The 25,264-nt window shown below is 36.7% G+C and overlaps 1 protein-coding gene across 1 annotated transcript; it reads right to left on the bottom strand.

Annotated features, from left to right (window-relative positions):
- Nucleotides 1-9,495: 9,495 nt before the first annotated feature.
- Nucleotides 9,496-23,460, bottom strand: LOC140148282 (uncharacterized). Its single transcript, XM_072170179.1, has 10 exons — nucleotides 23,386-23,460; nucleotides 21,296-21,561; nucleotides 19,742-19,859; nucleotides 17,752-18,056; nucleotides 15,908-16,052; nucleotides 14,311-14,793; nucleotides 12,393-12,565; nucleotides 11,766-11,932; nucleotides 11,256-11,440; nucleotides 9,496-10,702 (listed from the first exon to the last, which is right to left on the bottom strand). The coding sequence occupies exons 1-10, from the start codon at nucleotides 23,435-23,437 to the stop codon at nucleotides 10,668-10,670; spliced, it is 1,929 nt and encodes a 642-aa protein (XP_072026280.1). The 5' UTR covers nucleotides 23,438-23,460; the 3' UTR covers nucleotides 9,496-10,667.
- Nucleotides 23,461-25,264: the final 1,804 nt, after the last annotated feature.

Below are 25,264 nucleotides of genomic sequence, written 5' to 3'. Positions count from 1 at the left end.
TTTTGCGTTTGCAAGTTATGCATGATTATGTGCATTACACTGCTCCATAGGCCACTGTTGTAATTTCGTTCTGGTATACCAGAACAAAATTCAAATTTGGAGATATTTTTGCTAAATGAATTAATCTGCAAGAAATATTTGGTACATAAACATTTTGCAACCAGAGGTATCCAGTGGTATAAAAATCTCAACTTTTTTGGGGAAAGTGGGGGGATGAGGCTATGGATCACGAAATGCCCTTTTAAATGGAACCTTATTGTAACAGTTATACATTTGTCTCTTACAATACTTCCATATTTTCTCCTACAGGTAGTGTTATGGCGTTATTTTCTTTCTATATTTCATCATTTAAATATATCGCTCCGCGGTCTTTCATTCATCAATCATGCTCGCCTATGATCCTATGTAGTCGATGGCCAGTCACTGAAGGAGAAGGGCCGCAAGCGTATTCAATCCGTAATCTATATTATGTTGTGATACTTTGTTGATTTGATGATGCGGAATTAAAGATTATTGTGAAGTTATATTTTGCTATCCGTCTATTTCTGTTTGAGTATTCAGCGAGTCTTTCCCCGCCTAACTGTGAGATCCATTGGCCATGTATCTGGTATGAGATACAAATAACTGGCAAGTGGATTTCATATCAGTTTAGCGTCATAACAGTAGCATGGTAGACTATTAAGCTCTCTTTGCTCACCGAAATCACCAGATGAAACATATGCAAACACTTTGAGGTAAGCGTCATAAGAAAACGAAATGCATACAGTTTTGAAGACCAAACAAAACAAAATATAATTCACGCGCTCTGCATAACAAGAAGTATATATATTCGCCGTCATGAACGGGCTTAAAAAACATATCAGGAGATGAGATGATTGCGTTCGCACTGTATGAGATTCAACAAGTGCTCTATTTTGGTCACATTTAGGAGACTCAAATATAGGGGGTTATTTTCGGGAGCATACCCGTATGGTCATTTGTGTTAATAAAAGAGCGAAGAACGTGTTCTATGATTATACACAACATTACATCTCCATTAGCACGATTGCATTTATACACACCTAGCCCTTGATATAAGTGTGGGAAAGGGTTTCAATTGATACACCTGCAAACATTTATTCGTCACCATGGTCACATAACATTCTCTTGATAATACATTCATTAATGTTTGATTGGCGAGATCGGGAGAAATCTAAGTACATTAACTGTAATATTGATTGAAAATTGATTTGAAATGATATTAGTCTAAGGTCCTGAAATCGAACTTTAGAGACACACATACTCGTAGATACTATCAGCTAAATTTTAGGAGAAATCATCACACACAAAATTGTCAAATTAGTCTGTGGTGCACCACGTTCGGAAATAGACGTATTTGGAACTTTGGAATTTTAATAATGTTAATAAGAAAAATGGTCTTTTATTTAATGTCAATTTATTACATGATCATGGTGATTATCATTAATAAAAACACTGTATACAGTTATCACGCTGTATCAGTAATTCCATAAGGAATTAGTCACATTTACAAGAAATATTTAGTACTTCTTTTTGCATGAATGCTTGAAAGAGACAATGCTTGAAAGAGACAACATTAAATTTTTATGTGCTATATGGAAGTTTTAAAGAATTTGATTTTCCAAATATATCGGGCAGCCTTCTGGCTCATTCTTGTATTATGGGGTCCAATGGTGTCCGGTTATGACCGACACATAATTTGCCCTGAATTTTGAAAACTGTAACAGGTATTTGGCCTATTTGTAATTTTTTATACAAAACAAGTGGGTTATTACTAAAAAATATAAAAAAAGAAATTGTTAACAGCTATTTTTAATTTTTATTACATGTAAGGTTTCGAAAATCATGGACACCACTTGTGACAAAAAGATCATCTACATCTGGTTGCCTGTTAGTTTCATTTATATATGACCATTGCTTATTTTTTTTGGTCTTATTGAGTGAATAGGATGTATACTAAAATTGTATTATGAAAGAAATGTTAGCGACAAAACATCTGTTAACAAAGACAGCGCTTACGCAAAGTACATATTTTGGTGTCCGCGTTATGCGCGACGTTATGACCGACATGTAAAAATGCAAAATGTGCTATATTTTTTGAAAATGGGGTAATTTGTAAACAACAAATACTTCAAATGATATATTATGACATGTTTAAATATATGACTGACAAATGGAAATTGCAAAATAAGTTGAATTAAAGTTAAAGCTGGATATTGTACGACAAACTGGACACTGAGTTATGACCGACACATGAAAATGAATAATATGAAAAAAAAAAAAAAAATTGGGTATCTGATAAACAGAGAATACTTAAAACAACAGTGTGATATGTTTAGATAAATTTGCAGGTCAAATACACTTTTCAAAGTATGACATAATTACAGATAGCTTGTTATTGTCAGTCATAACTGGACACCAAATATTTTGGTGTCCAGTTATGCGCTGACACCACTGGGCACCTTAAATTCTCTCATGTGCACAAAATTGATGTTATAGAAAGTCATCCACTTATCTATTATGCCACACTTGTGCTGGCCCCACATAAAAATGGCAACTTTTAATCTAAACTGACAGAAATTGTACAAAACAGGCCCAATAATTAACTTTTGGGGCAATTTTTGACCATGTATTTTGACCAAAATGCAAATATGCTGTTTTGAAGGTTACAGCAACTTCTTATAATGTTATTTTATTTTTACATTATAAAAGCTCCTAAACCACATTTAACTTGCAACTTTTTAGCCATTTTGGCATTTATATTTTTTGTTTAGCAGGGGTTAAAACATGTTTGGTGTCCGGTTATGCGCGACATTTTAGAGTGATCTCCACAGTTATGTGCTTCGTACAGATTTCTGGGCAATCATCGCTGAAAATATGTTGCAGATTTTGAAAGAGTATATAATTCCACTCAATTTAAGCTAACTTTTGACATTAATATTCAATTTTGAAGATTTGACTGTATGTCACACCATTGGACCCCATAATACAAGAATGAGCCTTCTCTTAAGACAAACAGTCATGTATATCATAACCCTCGCACAGCGTCAACACCAGGTAAATAAGGGTTTTATATAGTACAGGCCGGAAACTAACCAATAGAAATACGGCCCTGTATCTAGGTGGCCTAGAATTGAGCCAGCCAAGTTGTGCATGGCGTAGAGTGATGTATCTGCTATTTGATATTCAGAAGATAGATCTTTGAATACCGAGGTAGAAAATGATGAATATCTCCCGTTATTTTTTTTCTATAAAAAAAAAATTGTAAGACAGGCCCTACTACAGTGCCTTTTTTACACACTATTTACTCCGAAACACCATCCTCAGAAATGAAAAACCCAGTCACAACCCAGTGACCGCTCACTACTATACATGGCCTTTTTTACACACTACATACTCCGAAACACAATCCTAAGAAATGTAAAACATAGGATCTGACATCATTCGTTCCTCTAACACAGTAAAAAACCTGGGTGTTATTTTTGACTCTACCATGAACATGTCATCTCATATCACATCATTATGTCGCTCTATAAATGTCTCTCTTTGGAACATATCTCGTATAAGAAGATTCATCAACAGGGACACAACCAGCCATGCTATGCGAGCCCTTGTTCTGTCCAGATTAGACTATGCCAACTCGCTCTTAATTGGATGCAACTCTAGCAACATCACCCGCCTTCAGAGATTGCAGAAGAGGGCTGCTCGCATAATCTTTCAAGTTGCTCGCCGCCATTCTACATACCTCACAGACTGCATTACCATTTATCAATCAGCTAGCATGCAGGTCTACGATCTGCTGCAGACACTACTCGTCTGGTCATCCCTTGGAATCACCGGGTGGTTGGTGGTGGGGCTTTCAGCATTGCTGGTCCCAAACTTTGGCACAACTTGCCATCATCCATACGGTCATGTCCCACTGTCAGCAGTTTCAAGAGCCATCTAAAGACTCATTTGTTCACCTCATAAGATTTTTGTTGTTGTTTTCTTCTTTTCTTTTTGTGTAAAGTGCTATGTTCATTTTCCTTGAATTTTAATAGCGCTATATAAGTGCTGGTATTATTATTATTATTATTATTATTATTATTAAAACCCAGTGACAGCTCACAACCCAGTGACCGCTCACCCCGCCCGAGGCAGCTCTCATGATTTTGGTAGGGCTATTATTGTAATCAGATGATTAATAAAACTAAACAATGAAATACAGAAATAAAGAAATAAAAGAGAGTATAATAAATTATACAAACCTGCCACATCTCCTTGGATCCACAAGAGCAAATATAGATATAACCACACCATGTTCACGCCTTGTTCTTTCTCCCTATATCTCCCCAGAAATAAACCAAGGGCAAATCCACACAATATGTTCAAGTCTTGTTTCTCCCTATACCTCTCCAGAAATAAACCAAGGAGCACTATGCTGTCGATACTTTATACTGATAAATATTGACATTAATATTTAACCTGCACATTTATTTTTAGAAAAAAAATTGCTTTTTCATGAATAGGTTTGATTTTAGGATGCATTACGCTATAGATTTAAAACAATACATCCTTAAATTATTTAAGGCTGTATTATTTCAAATCTATTAATTGAAATCAATATGGTTTCTAATTATATACATATAGTCAATGTAGCATCTATTTCCTTTCCATTGTCCCCCATCAAACATTATCGATTGTATGATGAAGGAGAATGGGGTCAACGTTTTTTATCCCCTCGCCACATGCATGGTTTTTTTTTTCTTTATTTCTTTAATTATTCGTCTTCTTAGCAGGCAGGTACATCCCAGGAAAAAACTACTGCAATTCTACTGCCAGAACCAAGCTTGGCACATATGTTACTTTAGATAATACAAACAAAATAAGCTCAGGGGCCACCTCGATTGTTTCCTTAAATCCAAGATGGCGCCTAAAATCGCCAAGTGTACAAGAAATCATTATAAAAACTTCTTTTTATCACTTGACCTTGAAATATTCAAAATGGCTGCCAGTTGTACTGTACAGGTAAAAAATTATTTTAAAAATATAGTTTGACAATGGCACCACTTTCAACTTTAAATGTATAAGCAAAATATACAAATTAATTTCAGCCAATGTCTCATCACTTGATTTATTTTGAAACATTCAAAATGGTTGCCATTTGCAGTTTACATGTGAAAAATCATTAAAAAATTGTGTTTTGACATATTTATATGAAGCAAAGGGCACCATTTTGGCCTAAAATAAAGCAAAATAAACTCTTCTAAAAAGATTGGAAACTTCGAAAAAATGTTTTTAAAATTAATCTCCATATTATTTCATAGCAGTGGAACTATTGTTCTTTTCTGTCAACAAAGACAGAGAGGTCACAAAGAAAATGTGCCTAACTGACCACTGTCTGCACTCATCTCATTGCTTTGAATGAACTAGTGGTTTAATGCATGAATAAAAGAATGAATGAACATTTGTTTGCAGACTGCTTGCAGTAGATCGTGTTGAATGAAAAGTGCTAGGATGGGATCAACAGTTCTGCAGGTGGATTCAAATTGATCAACGCAAGTCAATCTCTCTTGCTGGTCACTTCTTTATAGTGGTCATTTGCGAGAAAGTTCTAATCAACCATTGTTCCATTATCAGATCTGGAAAAGGCTTTTGGAGTTTCACGCAGTATGATCTCCAAGCTAAAAGCCAAGTTTCGTGACAGACTGCAGATGTTAAAGACAGACCCAGAAGTGGCCGCCCAAAATATATTTCAAATATCTCTGATATACAGCCGTTTTGGAAAGTTTCCAAACTTTTTTGAGGAGTTTATATAAACTGAAATATTTCAGTCAATGTCTCATCACTTGACCTTGAAATGTTCAAAATGGCTGCCATTCGCACCCAACATGTTCAGTAAAAAAACATGTTTTGACATCTTTATGTGACGCAAATGGCAACATGTGTACCTAAAATATACTAGCAAAAAATACAATCTGAATAATGTCATTCAATGTCTCACCACTTGACATTCAAATATTCCAAATGGCTTCCATTTCCACCATTTTCGCCTAAAATGTATGAGCAAAATATACAAACTGGTTAATTTCAGTCAATATTTCATCAGTGCACATGGTAAAAATTATTAAAAACATGTTTTGACATCTTTATGTTACGCAAATCATTAGATTTACTTCGAGGACTGTTAAATATCATAAATAAAAAAGTATCAATTTTGACAATTTATTTTGAAAATTATATGATATCAGAAAGACGTTCCACACATTCAGAATGCATTTCAATATGTCTGATGTCCCACAAAAATACTGCGCAAACAGACAGTACTGGCCGGTCTGCGTCACTACCTGATGCGTCATCATAGATACATATAAAATATTTTGCTCTGATCAAAATAACAGATGTAATGTCCCGGGACAGCGGAATGGCTGAGCGACAACGTATAAAGTTGTCCCATGAAGGTATAACGGATAGTTGCAAGGATATCATAATATAGTCGTTACTTAAATAGGCGATCGTCAGACAACACGATGGAGAAAACCCAGAGTAACGACTCCTATTCCAGGAATGTCTAAACTGAATTTGTGCCACTACCTGATGCGTCACCATAGATACATATCAAATATTTTGCTCTGATCAAAATTACATGTGTAATGTCCCGGGACAGCGGAATTGTTGATAGGATGGGCGACAACGTATAAAGTTGTCTCATGAAGGTGTAACGGATAGTTGCAAGGATATCATAATATGTATATTCAATCCGGAATAGGAGTCGCTACTCCAATTAGCGATCGTCAGACGACACGATGGAGAAAACCCAGAGTAACGACTACTATTCCAGTATTATAAATGTCTAAACTTTGAATTTGTATTCGCTCTCCCATATCATCTGTGGCAATATAGGGCTTGTCAAAAACCACACCCAACAGGGTCGTGTCATCTGCATAATGGATGTTGATGATCTGGACATCACCCATCTTGACACTTGTATAAAGTTGCTTTAAATCTTGTATAATAAACTCCAGGAAAGGGTTAATAAAGCCGGAGAGTTATGCATTCTTGCCTTACCTCGACTGCAACTTTAAACTACTCAGATTATATCTTTCCATTGACAATCATAGTACACTTGGCCTTATGTACATGACTTCGCTGAGATCAAAAATGTTTGCAATTGACTTCAGTTGATCTCAAGCATGTCCAAAGAGGTGTCGAAGGCCGCTTTGGAATCGACAAAGTTCCAGTGGATATAGACAACGAGCCTACTGAACAGTAATTTAGATACAAAAATATGTAGTATTGAAAATAAAAGACGTATTATAAGCACCACGTTAGACTTGTTAAACTTATCTTTTATTGAACTGTGTTGGGGAATATAAACTGCTGGAGCCGGACGTTTATTACAAAATCATTTAACTTTAACACGAAAGACGCTAAATTAAGCTTAACTATTTCAGATGATGATTAGTATATGGACAAACATTTTGTAAGTGTTAAAAACTGGACTTTGATCAAAATTGGGTGCGCAATCTAACAAAGTCCGCTTTACGTATACTTGCCACGGGTTTCTTGACATATTGTCTAATGACATTTCGTCTAATCATGAAATGGTCTATTACTGCATCATTTTGGTCTATTACCAGGAAGGCTGATACAATATTTCTAATAACCATTTAGTTTAATAACCAGTTGGTCTAATAATCATATGGTCGAATCCAACCAAAAGTGTCCACGGGCCAAAAATAAAAGTCCGAAATAAAAATGTCTCCACAATTTTTTCCTTTTGCCCATTGATTGATGACATATTGGATGACTTATAGGAACCAAAAGTGCCATTACTAATCTTGAAAAAAAATCCAGGACGTGTGATAGTAAATGTGATATCAAAACCCAATGTTACCTACGAATACCACTAGGATGCGTTCACTATCGCAATACTAATCAACCTAAAACAAATGGAATATTCCCATTAACGCTTTTTTCGTGTAATGTAGACCACAGGGTGTCAGGAAAATGCTAGCTCAACCAGAAAATATTTGTTTTTGTTTTTATAACACGATCAATATGATCTTAGTCAATTTATGCTAGTTTATTTTTGAAAATGAAGTTTAGGTCAGTTTCTGTATTTTATTTATCAAATGAGTATGAATCAATTTACACATTGTATAAGAACGAGTGGGATACATGTTTTCAGGAAAATTTGGAATTATACGCATACACCTAACGCTTTATAAAATGAAAAGGTGAAGAAACCCGGGTATTCGTAGGTAACATGAGCGATTTAACAATATCTATATTGAGTTTAGAGGTTTAAATTTTGCTATTATGGTAATGAATTAATAAAATGGTAGTTTTTAGATCTCTTTCAGATGGTACGTCCAAATGAATAAATGCTATTACCTTAGATCAAAAATATTTTGATGCTTTTAGCAAGATTTTGAACACTTCATTTTGATATACAAGTAGTTAATTAGCAATTTTACATAATAAATAATTGTTGAATGAATCCGTATATGGGTAATAATAGTGTCCTGGGATAACGCTTAAAGTTTTTGACAATTAATTTCCATTGGTATGGACACTTCATTACACATGGCACGTATTATGCTGTATTCGTAAGTAACATTTCAGTATTTGTAGGTAAGAATTAGACTTTTGGTGGATATCGCAATCAAAACTTCATTTTATAAAGCACTTTCAATGTATTATTTTCTTTATGTGCGTTTATTGATACTTGAGACCCTATCATGTATTAATAATGTCGGTTCACACCGGTTGAAAGATGATTGAAGTAAGAAACAAAGGTACTAAAGTGACTTTAATTTGCTTAATTGCACACAAATCGCTTAAAACCGTTATTGCAGACTTGTGAAGTCCATCTTGGAGTCAGTTACGTCTTGTGGCCTTTCGTTTGAGGGCAACTACAATTAGCTTTATACCAGGGTCCATCACTGTGTTGTCTAGATCATGAGACAATGAGAACAGTCGTTTTTCCATGGTATTCGTAGGTAACCTTAGCGAAAACGTCAAAAGTTACCTTCGAATAAATCAATTTGGACACAAATTACTTAGAAACCAGAAGGTCGGTAAACATTTAAAATGAAGCACACATGATAGTTGACAAATCCAAGTATTTATCCCCTTCTAATCTTCTTCGAATCTGATTTTTCTTTCAAATGAGCAGACCGTCGTCTATTTCAGTACATATTTTTCAACAAGTAAGCCGTATTCAGTTTTGCTTGGTGGGCATGTATGTGAATTCGCAAATTTCATTGACATATGATTTGATAGCAAACATACAGGCCTTCGTTATGTACCAATATGGGCATTGGCATGAATGGCGGTGTTTCACAATAATGTCATGATAAAAATTGTATTCGTAGGTAACATTCGGTTACCGAAATTTACCTACGAATACTTGCTTTTATTGTTGACATCTCAGAAATATTTAAACGCAGGCTATTGAAACTTGGTAGAAATAAAGAGTGTATTACCCTGCACCTATTGCTTAACTATTGTTTACTATTCTCTCAGTTTGTGAAAATGACACAGCTTTTAACATGTATTCGGAGGTAATGCATATTTTTTACCAAACCTACCTTTGTACCATTTAGAATTTCTTCTAGCTAAACACAATAATAAAGATGTCCGAATGCAATGCATTTCACTATTGGACATATCAAAGCTTGTATCAATTGCGCATTTATTAGTGATTTCCATTGTTTAAAGATATATCTAGTGCTATGAAAAATTGTATTCGTAGGTAATGTAAAAAAATACCACTCAAAAAATTATCACAAAAACTTCATAATTATGTACAAATATGTGAAAAATTGAACAGGCAATCTTTGAATACACACCTTTCAGGAAATCAATTTAGATTCAATCCAATGACTTCTTTTCATAACTGATATAGATGTTTTTAAAAATCCTTTAAGAAATATTTTGAAAAAATGGGTAAAAATAGCATGTTTTGGGGTCTCTGTGTCTAAGTTTTTCACAGAAGGGGGGCTTATTATATATGGCGCGAAGCGTATGATCAAGGCGAATAAACACAATACAAAAACGAATGCCAATTGATTAATACGTTTAAGTTATGGCCCTGAACATGCCGTGTACACTTTTCGTTGGATTCGACCATATAGTGTATAACCATTTTGTCCAATTGCCATTTCATATCCTTATCCATTTTGTCACATTTTATATCAATATCAATATGATAAAATAGTAAAATAGTAAATATAGTTAGTAAATTATTTATAACACGAGGATCTCTTCCGGATATTAAACATCTTTCTGACTGTAACCAGAACATACATCGTCCGACAGAAAAAATAGAACAGGTACCGAGCCTTTGGTGGTATACCATCGCTTTCCATCCTGTGACTACGTTCCTGACATTAACCCTGCATGCAGTCTCACCCTAATGCGCAGCGATACCTACACCTACACCGCTCATCAGAGGCAGGCTCAGAAACTTCTTTTTTTTTCTTTTATCTCTTATTATAGTAGTAGGCTGCCATACTCAAGTCGCCTGGTAAATAGTGTTAAGTTTGTTTCCAGTCTGGCAAGTGCTACAAAGTTTAATCATTCCAGACATTAAATTCAGATATTGATCCTTCGCTTTACGATAATTTACTAGAAACACTAAGTTGGATTGTGTAGCGGTGCCGTTAAATGACATATATCAAAAGAGCGGCAGCTCTACCTGAAAGAGAAAATAATACAAATATTAACTATCTATGAGTGTGATGGTCGGCATATAATCACGAGGTGAAAGTTGGAGGAACACAGAAAGGAAGTGGAGAAGGTAAGTGGTCACCAGAGCAGGTAGAAAAGAATCCCTAACAACGGTTAACAAGCCAGCAATAACAGATCATGTAGTCGACAAGAACCATGTTATTGGATGGGGGACACTGAGATGCATTGGCACTGAACAAGAACGATTCACACGCTGGAGAAAGGAGGCTATAGAAATTAGAAAAAGAGGAGGGCACCACCATGCAAAGAGACGACGGACAGTATCAATTATCTCACATATTTAATGAGATTCTAAAACTGGGATCAAGAAAATCTACAGATGGAAAATCAACTGGAATCACTCATCATCAAGTGTTGTCAAAGGCAACAGTGTTGTTGAAACGTACACACAAGTTACGGCAAGAAATCGCAAATACTGATATTTCAGCTTTTCTCATTATATACCGTATAGCATGATGTTAAAAAGTAGACTCTTGGATGTATATTATGTATAAGCATACCTTTATCTCCAGAAGTCCAATTGATACTGGTTGTGGCTCTGCTGTACAAAATGAATGGATACGACTCGCCAGGTTGTGGTTGTTCCCATGTACAAGTGTTGGATCCATCTTTAACACAAAGCCAGCCATTGTCCACGCCACAACCTCCGTAGTGGGAATTTATGAAAAAAATTCGTTTCGCAGCTCTGTAAAATAGAGAAGAACACAATCAGATTGGGTCTGTTCATATTATTATCAAAGCACTTGATAAAGATATGGATCTCAATTCTATAAAAAAAAAAAGCATATTAGCCAAAAATATTAAATTTATTGGTTGCTTGTCGATTGAACCTACAGAGCAGGTATCATATAGTGTCGGTCAATCGAATAACCTTTTTTTTAATTAAACCCAAAACATGCGGAGTTAGCTTCATAAAACAGCCTTAATATATTAAAACACTTTGTTTTATAATAATATGACTTCGGATTTAACCATAGACTCGTTTTATTATACTATTACAATACTCGTACCCGTCGCCTTGTAAGCTGAAGTGATTCGGTGACGCCCCTACTAAATCTGTCCATGACGTAGCTAACACTCTTGCATGTGCAAACCAACTGCTCGTAGTAGAACCGACCGCGTCAAACTCAATCTCATTCAGTACAAACCCCAAAGAGTCCAGCAAAGTCACTTTGACCTGACATAAAATACCAAACGTGTATTAATGTGAATATTATTAATAATTATTATTTTCATTACACTTTTGCACCTCATAATAATTTGTGTCATTTCATTATCAACACATAATTAAAGCAAGTTCATATCACGATCGGCACATCCTACGCATACAGGCTTATAACAAATTTCCTGAACAAATAGTCTCAACAAGCCGAATATTTGTCTATTGCACTGGTTAGACTTTTCCAGTACGTTTATCAAGGACTTGAAAAACAATGCATATTCCAGTGTCCATTCCACAATCGCGAGACATCATTTGGCGATATCATACGCAATTTTGTCCTACTCTCGATCTCGCTACTCATATCCTAACATGATATATCTATTTCCCCGATTGAGTGCTTTGTCCCCTGTCTTTCTCCCGACTGACCGCCTAAAAGAAAAACTGTGGAATGGTGGGGACACGCCACTCTATTTACCTTATCATATGGGATTGTCCCCCAGAAATTGTAGATGAAATTATCTCTGAAATTATCGGCCGTGTTACTTATCAATCGAGCATTCTCGGCGTTATCAAAGTTACCCGGATGTGTCCAATCTGCTAAGATTCCTCGGTTATTTCCAGTAGCTCCCTTGAATGCTAATACCCAATCTGTCAAATAAATGATTCGCCATTGAACACCAATATTGACAAACGAAAGTAAAATGCTCATATACATTGGTAACAAAAATGTATTGATTGATTGAACTGATACAGGGGTTTTGGTATTTTAAGGCATAAACCAAGTATAACTAAATAACAGATGTCGTTGAGAAATATATCAGCTATCACATACTTTTTGAAATATTGACAATTGACCACTCCGTTTTTCATATAAAAGAATTTTACGAAACTACCTCATTCTCATCCGTTCCACGGAGTCAAATATCTATCAAATATCTATCAATGACAATAGACGCCTCAGCGATAGCACTCCAAAAGGCTACAGATCATCGATAGATTTTGAACCCTTGGAAAGGTTTGCAGGGAGTTTTGTAAAATTCTTATATTTCAAGAACGGCGTGGTCAATTGTCAAAATTCAAAAAATAAATGATAGCTGATTTTTATCTGCGCCAGTTTAGTTATGTTTAGTTTAGGCGTTAAAATACCCAAGTTAACGACGATACAGTTCTTTCAGGGATATCCAGGTACATCAAAATATTGTCACCGAACATAAAACGTATTGCATTACGTAAAAATATTTTACTAAACATAATATTTGAGACCACAGAACAAATTCATTTGGAATTTTTTGGAGCGCTTTCACCGGGTCTACTGGCGTCTTTTAACAATTCCCGTAAAAATGTTGTTGTTTACTCACATTTTAGTGACGTTTCACCACTACACTAGTGGTTTCATCAGACTGGCAACTCACTGGAGAAATTAGCCAAATTAGACCAAAAGAGGTGGAGAAACTTTAAACTAAGAGCTACTATATAAAGCTATAATACACACGTGCCAACCGAAAATCATCTATCACGGACATTCACAAGTCAGCTATTACCGACCACGTGGCCACTTTCAATCATTCTACCATGGGAGGACTCAAGGATTATCCACAGAGAAGCTGACAAGACCACTAGATAGCTGAAAGAAGCCATCGGGATACGCCAAAAAGGAAAAGACACTCTGAATAAGGACGATATAGAGGCCTAATCACTCAATAATATCTTTGACCAACTCACCACGCCCTCAACGATGGTTCCTGTCGCCTATAAAACGAAACAGTCATGATTAGTTGCCAGTCTGGTGAAACCACTAGTGTAGTGATGAAATGTCACTAAAATGTGAGTAAACAACAACATACTTTTGCCGGCATTGTTAAAAAGAACAATTTTAACAACATTTGAACCATAACTTTTTTCGCATATGCGCTGCATTTTGTGCGGTATTTTTCGTTATATAGCACTGGACTGTGTGTTTTCAAAAGGATTTAGCACTGGACTGCGCTTAACTTTCTCCTCCTCCTCCTCCTCCTCCTCCCCCTCCTCCTCCTCCTCCTCCTCCTCTTCCTCATCTTCCTATTTCTCCCTCTTCCTTACCCACCTTCATCATCATCTTCTTCTACTGAACAATAATATCTGAGACCAATATTGTTTAGGCATAATTATTTTCGAATTTCGTAATTTATGCGCTGTATCTTGTGAGGTATTTTTCAACCATATAGCACTGGACTGTGCTTAACGCTCTTCTCCTCCTCCGCCTTCACCTCCTCCTCCTCCTCCTCCTTTTCTCGTCCTCCACCTTCATCTCCACCTTATTATTATTCTACCACGGAAAAGCTTCGTTACTTAATAATGCGGCGAATTACTAATACTAAAGACTTTTAAAAACGGCCTCCTATGTACTCGTTTACCTGACACAACAGCATGAATTGAATACGCTCTAACATCAGTTTCATCAATAATCAATCTGTCGTTTACTTCCAAATCATCAGGCACTGCATTAAGATCACGCATCAAGGTCATCACATCTTCATTTTCATCATCTCCTCCAAAAACAGCCCTTGAAACAGGTGAATTCCAGGTAAAGCCAATGACATCACCTTTCTCTACAACAATGCGTTCATTGTCAGGAACGTGGTACGTTACCACCTGCTCAATCTCCCCTGCTGGAATGTTGTTTATTCCAATAATGTCAAAGACAGTCCAGTCGGCAGTCACATTACGTAAAATCATGGCTTTGAAGGGTGCTGAACGCGATGCCCAAAATCGCCATTGAGTCACCACGCCATGGCAGGGAAACTGAATTGGTGTAACAAATGTCTGCACGTTGTTAGTTAGTCCATCACGTTGACGGTATTTAACTGTCCAACCAACTTCGGATTCACTGCAAGTTGCTGGTTGCAACATGAAAATGAATAAGAGAATTTAAAAAAAAAGGAAATTACGCACACTTAGTAGAGAAAGGGCTTAACATGACAACGACGTTTAAATGACTGATCGAATAGGATAGAACACAAAACTGCTAACAACACCCACCGAATGGGAGAAAAAAAAGGCACTTCAATGTTATATACCATTTGTATTTCAGCAATTTAGCGCCAGTATGCTTTTAGCTCAAAATCCGACCCTTTTCGACGTTTTTACTAATGCTGATGCATAGCACTTTTATGTTCAATCGAATGTATAGTTGAATTCCAGTATAAAGTATAAAGATCCAGTATAAGTTGAGAGTAACGCCATATTGGATTTTGAAGTGGCAGATTCGAATCACCTGCTTACCTAATATCGCGGGCATATAAACACGCGTAGAGTGCACTAATCTGCCACTGCGAAATCCAACATGGCGTTACTCTCAACTTGAGACGAGACACGTAATAGCCCTGTCTTATATTTAAATCAGTGTCTCAGTCGATCGATTCCAATACGCTGACGAAGTTACGTAATTAATCGGATTAATTGCCATAGCAATAGGTGAAAACAATTCTGAACATATCGCGCTGCACTACAAGCAGGTTACACTCATCACCTGTGTATGTCTGCAATCATAGATTGAATACAATACTGGTCTTTTCAAAGATACTAATCTTACAGGTGCAAGTGATCAGCATGATATGGTTCAATGCAGAGGTACCGCGTGAACGTATCAGTGCAGCACGGTATAGACGAATCCAACGAGCCAAGTCATGGTCAGGATTTGGTCGGCCATCTTTGGGTCCCCGCAACACCAAAAAGCCGCTTAAAAATCGATGTTAGGTTCTTTTGTGTTGTAAACTGTCATCATTCTTTTGTCTACGTGTAACACGGGTGATAGAATGCAGTTTAAAATACCCTCCAAGGCCGCATTATGTCACATTTTAGGTAAGATTGAGCCGACGGGGACCCAACTTTGGCAGCCATTAAGGTATAGGTATGCGTGAAATTGGATTCGTCTATATTCAAAAATTGTTTTCACCTATTGCTATGGTAGTTAATCCGATTATTACGTAACTTCGCCAGCGTATTCCATACCTTCATGTTTGCAACCCAGTACTTCCACGCGCAAGGTACAAGTTCCTTCCCACGAAACTATCATGAAGGTTAGAGCTGTAGTCTTGATGAGAGGATCCAATAAATGTGTCACTTCAGTAGCAGTATCGGAATTACCATCAAATGTCTGAAAGCATGTAAAATGTTCAATTTGAGAGGTAAGCAAAAAAATGCTTAACAGGGCTGAAGTTTTTTTGGGAAAATTGAAAGGAGCAAGCTCGACCGTAAGTACGAGATGATGATTCCTTTGTTTCCAGACGAATTAAGCAACACTAGAAAATCACTAACAATATTGAATTAAAGTTTTAACTTCAACACTACACTATTTTTCGCTCACCTGGAACGTTTTCACTAGTCCGACTAGCGTCTTCAGCAGATGGTGATGCTGTGTTGATATCTTGTCTACAATCGGGATATCTCTCACTGATTACATCACATGATTGACAGAGTGACGTCATAGGATGTTACGATGTAGCGCCGCCCCCCCCTGGGCATCAGCAAGTTATCCCAAATAGGATCTATTTCTAGTCCTTGGTCACGATTTAGTCTTGGTTTTTGAGTCCTTATTTGTATGGCTTCAAGAACTCTCCGGGAAAATTCTTTTTGCTCCCGTTCAAGCACCTTGACGTTTTCCCAATTAATCTGGTGACCTTTAGATCTCACTACATGTTCTCTGACCGCTGATTTAGAACTGCCGGCAGTGGACTTGTGTTCACTAAGCCTTTTCTCAAGCTTCCTGGCAGATTCGCCGATATAACTCGCGTCACAATCAGCACAGTCAATTTGATACACAATCCCAGATTGTTTAACGGGTTCTGTCTTGTCTTTAGGGGCTACAAGCGCACTCCTAAGTGTATTTTGATGTTTGAAGGTAGTTGAAACTCCCGCAGTCCTGAACGCTCTGCGTAGACCTTCTATGTTAGGTAGGGTAACAAATCCTTTGTTAGCTGTTTCCGTGTCTCGGTTCTGAGAAGAACTGTCTTTTTCTTTGGGCTGACCACGAAAGAAAGTCCAGTCTTGGTAACCGCAGTTCTTTAACGCGTTCTTCACATGAGCTATTTCCTCTGCTTTATCTGGCGGTCTGTGACGACGGTTTCCGCACGGTGGAGTAGCGTTCTAACAACACTGAGCTTATGCTCCAGTGGATGATGAGAGGAAAAGTTCAGATATTGCTCTGTGTGGGTAGGTTTTCTATAAACCTTGACTTTAAGAGTTCCGTCCGGCTGGCGACAAACCAAAGTGCCAAGGAAAGGAAGTTTACCGTCTTCCTCTTCCTCCCGCGTAAATTTGATGTTAGGATCAATGTTATTGATATGATCGGTAAATTCCTCGATATGCACAGTTTTTATGACCACGAATGTATCATCCACATATCTCTTCCAAACACGCGGCGGGTGGGGGGCAAATGTTAGTGCCTGGCTTTCAAAATATTCCATATACGCATCAGCGGAAAGCGGACTGCAAGAACTTCCCATGGCACATCCATAGCGCTGAAGATAAAAAGTCAAGCACCTGCTCGGGCTCAAGGTTTTCAGCCCAGGGGGGCGGCGCTACATCGTAACATCCTATGACGTCACTCTGTCAATCATATGACGTCATCAGTGAGAGATATCCCGATTGTAGACAAGATATCAACACAGCATCACCATCTGCTGAAGACGCTAGTCGGACTAGTGAAAACGTTCCAGGTGAGCGAAAAATAGTGTAGTGTTGAAGTTAAAACTTTAATTCATTTTATCTACCACTACGTATGAATATCCACTCGTATACTAACAATATTATTTGTCATCTGAAGTTTAATTGTTTGATTAGACTTAATTATTCACCGTTTTGTCACCTGCACTGTGTATGTATATCATATCATTGTAACTATCCGTTACATCTTCGTAAGACAATTTATACTCTGTCACCCATCCCATTGCAGTCCCAGGACCTCCTTTGGTGATTACACCTGTTATCTCGATCAGAACGAGAAATTTGATCTGTATCCATGGTGACGCATCAGCTAATGACGCAGACCAGCCTGTACCATCTGTTAGTCTCACAGCAGATGAGGTGGCGGTCTCGGAGGATGTTAAGATTTGACTGTTGTCAGTGTCTCCTGATGCTATACCAAGAGGTTCGAGACATTCTGGAAAAAAAACGCCCATAATATAAAAAGTTGAAGTCACGTCCAGTCATTTTTATTTAATTTCATTAACCAGCCGCTATCAGTTGCGCAACAAATTTCTCAATGTTTTGCTGTAAATATATGACATGCTATCATTAGTCTGGCTTCTAGTGGGGTTTGGCATTGTTTTGGTGTCCATAGTTTTGTTTTGATGGATATTAATTATCAAGACCACCAACCTCAAAAATAAGTTTACTGGACCTCTGTCAGCATTGAGCATTTTGAGATATGGCGAGTCAAAGTTCATACAGAGGTCAAAATTCAAACTGGTCAAATGCTGTTGAAAAGTTATTATTCTTTTTGTCATAGCGATCCAGAAAAAGTATACCTTTACCTGTCTGTGACATTCCCTTCTGGAGTTATAAGCAGAAAGGTCAAAGGTCACCATTTAACCTCTACAGGGGTCAAAGCCTGAAAAATACTCCGATTTTTATGAAAATAGTCTCAAATTTTTTGTGTCTTCTACAACCAATTTAAAAAAGAATAGTTTGCCATAGCTAGGATGTTTTGTTGGTCTGGAGATTCGAGGACTTCATTGGAGAGGTGTGTATTTTACTAATGGTATTTGCAATACACGATCTCGCGGAACAACATTTCTTGTTACTTCTTTTCTATTAACAGTAAGATGTGTTATCATGGTTATTGCATTAATACTTGTAAGACTTAAAGATACAAATTCAATAACTCTATCGAAAGCGTTCAATGTGTCGTATGTGTCGTTGCATCATACTACCAAAGAAATGGTCGCATATCGGCCACACGGTTGTCTAACTTTTCTAACAAAACATAAAATGTTCAATTCTAGACCTAGACAATGGACAATACTAACAGCTATTCTTAACATAGGTTTTTTTATTCATCTTTTCTGCTTTTTTATGGTAATTTTTATTATATAAACTGCACATTTGTGTGCAAATTGAGGGCGCTATTTACATATATTTTAAATTTAAATTAGCCAATTAATATGAGTTATTCCTTGCATTTCATGATAAAAAGTTTTTTGAAAATGTCCTTCCCATTTGTTAGTATTTATTCTGATGTTCTAATACCATTATACAAGTGTCTATACCCCTTGTAAGGATGCATACAAGATTTAAGATAAATAGCGTACGTCATCATTGTTTCAACAGTTTTACATGTCATCAAAAAACTGTGGCCACTTCGGTCGGTGACCTCTCTCTATCTTCTGTGAAATTAATTCTAGTATGGTATGTACTAATTCAACAAGATTCATAGTGCAGTTATACTGCACAGAAAAATGATTCGACCGTTGTAGTACTTAAACCTGGTTAACAGGAAACTACTCCAGCAAAATCAATCGATAAAGTATAGTCTATCATCCACATTGAATGGTGGACTGCACTTATGCCCAAATATGGCACTTGCCAATCAATAATCACCCAATTGAAATACCCCGACTCGCTGCACTGACCAAAGTTATGGACAAATATGGGAGCCGTTTTTGCTGTTATCTGTCATTTACATATCAGGGGGTACGAACATTTGCAGATGCCCCACATACTCAGTTTTTAGCCTACATGTAATGCATACATTATTCTTGATTGACAGCAAGTACAACCTCAATGGTGAGAGCATTGTGTATTGTGTATAGGAAAATGAACAGTAACAGCAGGTAATGGGTTTACCTTCAGAAATATGACATCGTCTGCCGATGTATCCTGGAGTACAACGGCATATGAAGTTATCTTTGTTTGCACAAGTTGGCTCACAGAGAGCTCCGTTTTCACAGGTTACAAATTGGCACTACAATGTTTAATAGAAATTTATATTAATATAAAGTTGGATCGATTGAGCCCATATTTATTGTCGAGCAATGAGTTACATCAAACATAATAATGACAATGTCGATTCTTTGTGTGAGGTAATCCAATGACACTTTCCTGTATTTGATTATAGTACCTTACACCAAGAATCGGCATGATAGTCTTTGCTGTTCTTGGATTACCTCACATTATGTGACGTGTCATGTCAAAAGGAGACACTTTTGGGCAGGTTATCAATTTTTAGGTTTTTACATATCTTAAGTATAGAGATACTTTGCTCCACAACGATAATGCCCAATGAAATCGGACATTCCTAAGCGAAGATATTGAGTTCGTATTAGTTATGGTATTATAAAATTGGAAATTGAAATATCGGCCTTTAAAATATTATTGACAATGTTGAGAGTAGGAATTACATTGAAAAATGTCTCAAAAAATACAAGATGCCAGTTATAATCCGGTCTGAAACTATCAGACAATATTTTAATTATAAATAACATCACAAATTCGCTACAAACCCAAATTGTGAAAAAATCACCCCGGGCAGATTTTTGGCTATTTCTCCATTTACGATCCTGCCCAAAAGTGTCTCCTTTTGTCATGACACGTCACATATTAACAAATCCTGTTCCTGGATTACCTGACGTAAAAGTTCGCCTTTCTTGTCCCTGGCTATACCTCACACATGCAATCAATAAAATAGACTTTTCTGAATCTAGAGGCTAGATTTTCCTGTCCTTCGATAATATAGACTTTCCTGTTCCTACATTACGTCATAAAAAGGATCGAGAAGGTAGACTTTCCTGTCCTCGGATTACCTCACACAAAGAATTAACAAACTAGAATTCCCTGTTCCTTGATATCCACATAATTAACAAACTAAACTTTCCTGTCAGAGTTGTCTCAGAAAAGGTAGACTTTTTTGTGCCTTGATAACCTCGCATAAGGAATCATCATAACAGAGGCTCGTTGACTCATTTTGCATTGTCAAACTTGGCGCACCATCACAGCTCATCAATTTTAGCAGTGCAGAAGTCCACAGAAACATTGCATCGTTAAGCATAAGAAGATTGACAAACTATAGCCGATTCAACCCATCGTGGGAGATTTTCCAACAAATCCAGGCTGCCGGTCAATCATCTGTACCTTTTCTTTAGCGTGATATGCATGATTGCCCGGTAGCCGGAATTTGTTAAAAAAGCGTTCCACGATGGGTTGAATCTGCTATAAAAAAATATCTTGATGTCAGCTTTGTCAAGAGTGGACAACCCGAAGTTCGCATTCCTTGCTGGCCCAAAGAACAATGGAGCATTTGGGATCGCAATTATTTAAAAAAAGGAACTCTTCATAGTTAGCATGAGCAAGTAAATAAATAAATAAATAAATAAATAAATAAATAAATAAAGCCGTCCATACCTGTCCTTCAAAATTCTCATCAATTTCATAATATTGCCAGCTTGATGACGTTGTAGTTGAGAAGTCGTCTTTATCAACATCACTCAGTTCACAAGTTTTGTCAACTTCTCTCCAATTGACCGACATACATTTGTCATTCATGGAGCGACCGCATTGTCCGACACAATCTGTAAGGCTTCGTGCGGTGAAATCGTGAATCACGTGGTTGATTAGTGTCTGTGCGTTGTACTGACGGTACACCTGAAGTCTACAGTCTGGTGACGTGCCTGAAATATGTACGAATATAGTTAGCCGACGTGTGTGTAATGTATGAGGTGCGGAACTCAGCGGAAGGCGTGTAATAGACCGTGAATATTTACGCCAGTGGGAGTGATAGATTTAAGGGGCTATTCTAATTTTTTTCTGATCCTGAGGAGAGAATCTGATTTTTTGGCTTGAACCATGATAGGAGAAATATTAAGTATAGCATAACCCTTGTACTGCTGAGCACTTTTTGTAACACTAAACACTCTAAACATGGGCAAGACATATCCCCCACGGCGTGCAATTGAATATATGAATACAAAAACCACCCAAGTCAATACTGTGGCCAAATTGAGTTAAGCATGGGAAATTGTTGCTATACATAGGCCTGTCATATGTATGAAACAACAACTCAAATTCATCGTCTGTGTCTATTGAGCATGTGAAAAATAGCATGTATGAAAGAACCACCCAATTCCATGATTTGAGTCTTGTAACACATTGATTGAAATCCAGTATGTATGAAAGTCCACTTGTAACACATTCATTGCTAGAGAGTGACTTTTGAAAAAAAATGGGTTTAATAAAGGAAAGTGTGTGGTTTATATTACATGGCAGAATGCTTATCAACATTATACATACCTGTGTGCTTTATTTTGTATTATCTTACTAGTGGTAATCTCATTCCAACATTGTTGTCTTTGTATATGATTCAAAAAACCACCCAAGTCCATTATTTAAAATGAACCCCACGAAGTCCCTGAAATGCTAATCGTTATACTTAATACAGGTTGATCCACTCATTTGCACGTAAAACTTACCATATTGACCATATTCTAAGGTGAAGGAATTAAAATGATACACAGGTTTTTCTCTCAAAATCACTTCCCATGGACTGGGTGGGTTTTGTATTCATGTATTCAATTGATGCACGGATACACGGATTCGTTATAACACATGTTACATACGTGATGCGTGGACCGCCGCGCCGTGCGTTTATACGATGTTCAAAACATTGCTCAAAATATTGCTAGTCTCTGTTCCAAGCTGGATTGTGCTCATTCGTCACGAAAGAAGAACAAGGCGGCTGGAACAAAGATTAACATCTGATCTGGTCACTAGAGGGCGATGTGATTGAAAATTTAATGGTCGCCGATTCCTCTGCCTACTTCTATACAGCATGCTTTTGATTTTGACTAAAAACCAAGGTTAATATGCTGCTTAAAATTAATTGTATTTCAGAGCTTCCCAAATATTATAGTTGCCAAAAACAAATATTTTGGTAGATTAAAGACCAATGCACTTTCAAAATTAGAATTTTTCGTGAAAATTATGCGCGTTGTATGAACCTCGACATGTTGTAAAAATCAGCATTATTTCAACGCCACTCGTGCGTTCTATACCTTCACTACAGTCTGTCTACTCTGAAGTACAAAGTACCGACGCGGACGTACGCATTGTGCCGACTTTGAAGGCACGCATATCTGCAGCAGAGACGCAGCACTACGCACTGTTTACACGCTGTATACGTGCGCGTTGTCACTTTGTACTTCAGAGAGGACAAACTGTAATGCATCTTAATCGCATTGGCATTGACAAATGCCATCGTTAGTAGGTTGAATAAAAAAATAAAAATTATATCAGTAAAGTAAGGTATCCAATTACATCGAAATAAGAATAGCGCTCTTGTGTAAAACTAAATTCACCTTAATGGCGCTTAATGCCTCTCAGATTATTTTAGATTAATGTGCATATTTCCAACCTTACGGCTTTCATCAGTTGATAAATAACACCCAAATCACCCAAATAAAATAAAGAAATAAAAACAAGTATGATATTTTACAAACCTGCCACATCTCCTCGGATCCATAAGAGCAAATATAGAGATAACCACACCATATTCACGCCTTGTTCTTTCTCCCTATACCTCTCCAGAAATAAACCAAGGAGCACTATGCTGTCGATACTTTATAATGATAAAGACTGCCATTAATATTTAACCTACAAATATATTTTTAGAAAAAAATGCATTTTCATGAATAGGTTTGATTTTAGGAGCTCTACTTCAATTTCCAGAATACAATACTCTATGCATTTGAAACAATACAACCTTTAAATTATTTAAGGCTGTAATATTTCAAATCCATATTGCAATCAATATTTTTTCTATATATGGTTTCTAAATTAGTTAAGATAACCTAATTTCTTTTTAATGTCGCTCATCAAATATTAAAGGTCATATATTGCTCGGGCAACATCATATCATTGGCCAACTAATATTATGAAGACAATGAACAAATTTTTTGAGAAAATAAGATGTTTAAAATTGATATTCCACAAAAACCAACTTAAGGTTATTAATTATTTTAAACTGTTGTGATTTGGTAGTTCACAGCATCTTACAAATGGTAGTGAGCTTTGGCAAAAACTGTATTGCTCAATTCATAGCGAGTCTCAAAATTTACAAATTTGAGACTTTTGTAAAACGTACATAACTCATTAACAACAATAAATTAAGCAAGTTTGCAAAGTATACGATTTGTAGAATGAACTTTTGCAAAACATCAAGGTTTTATTTTTCAATAATATATTGATCAAGATAATGAAAATCGATTTTTAGGTTGCTTCGACCAACAATACCTCGTCTACCCTTAAGTGATGAGTTCCTTCGAACGAGACAGATTTGACCTAGAAAAACGTTGACGTCATGAAATGAGATGTGCCTGCTTTGTGAGAAGGGACTATAAACATTCTCAATGCACAGAACGTATACTGTTGTTGTTCACAGAAAAAAACCTCTGAATTAAGTATTACAAATTTAATGGTTTTTAAACACATGGATAAAATCAGCCACTTCTTTTTTTTTTATATATTAGTAAATTGTGATATTACAATTTCTATGTATATCAATATCATGAGAAATATTTGGACTAAAAAATAAAAAATAATTTGAGCTTAGAATTTCAGCGTGATCAATCTGAGACTAGCATATAAACCGTGTTAAGTCCACAAACTCATGTATCTGATTTCCCTGTGCGATATTGCAATGCTATAGGTATTAAGTTTCAGTTGGATGAAATATTACAAAGCAAACGCATAGTAACAAATCTGTGTGAGGCTTTGTTTCCCAAATGAGAACAATAGTCTGCATATTTTTATGCAGCATTGTTATGGTAAATAATAGTACAACTCATTGTTGCTAATGTCAAACTTGTCAAAGTGATTGTGATCGTATCACACAAGTAAATGAGAGCATGATATAGTGTCCGCTATGTAATAATTATTCTCTTCGAATAGAGATAAACTTGTTTTTGCAGTAGACCTGCCCTTTAATGACTGTATAATGAAGGAGAATCGGGTCAACGTCTTTTACCCCCTCGCCACTGTGCACTCACAAAAGGGCAAGGAATTATATGAACATACGTTTTTGTTCTTATTTCTTTCTTTAAACTGTTAATTCCTCGTCTTTTTTTGGGGTGGGGTGGGGGTAATGTCGCGATTGCGATACCGTGCTCCCACAAAAGGGTGAAGAAACGTGTTTTATTATGATAATCGAGAGCTCAGTAGGCCTAAGCTATCCTTGGTAATGTTATTCATACGATTGCATTGGTATATTCCAATTGAAATGCATACACCCCAGACATTACCCTAATCTCCCGCACAGGGTGTGTAGATTTCAAACGGAGTTACTCATTCGGGTAGCCCCCTTTGAAATTCACACTCCCT

Source organism: Amphiura filiformis, chromosome 3 (assembly GCF_039555335.1).
Source record: "Amphiura filiformis chromosome 3, Afil_fr2py, whole genome shotgun sequence".
NCBI lineage: Eukaryota > Metazoa > Echinodermata > Ophiuroidea > Amphilepidida > Amphiuridae > Amphiura > Amphiura filiformis.
This window is presented reverse-complemented; position numbering and strand designations above follow the sequence as displayed.

Coding starts and splice junctions, on each gene's coding strand:
- LOC140148282 (XM_072170179.1), bottom strand. CDS start 23,437: ATGGTGTGGTTATCTCTATATTTGCTCTTATGGATCCGAGGAGATGTG. Junction 21,562..23,385: donor GATCCGAGGAGATGTGGCAG/GTTTGTAAAATA, acceptor TACATATTTCAG/GCACGTCACCAGACTGTAGA. Junction 14,794..15,907: donor ACTGGGTTGCAAACATGAAG/GTATGGAATACG, acceptor TGTTGCAACCAG/CAACTTGCAGTGAATCCGAA.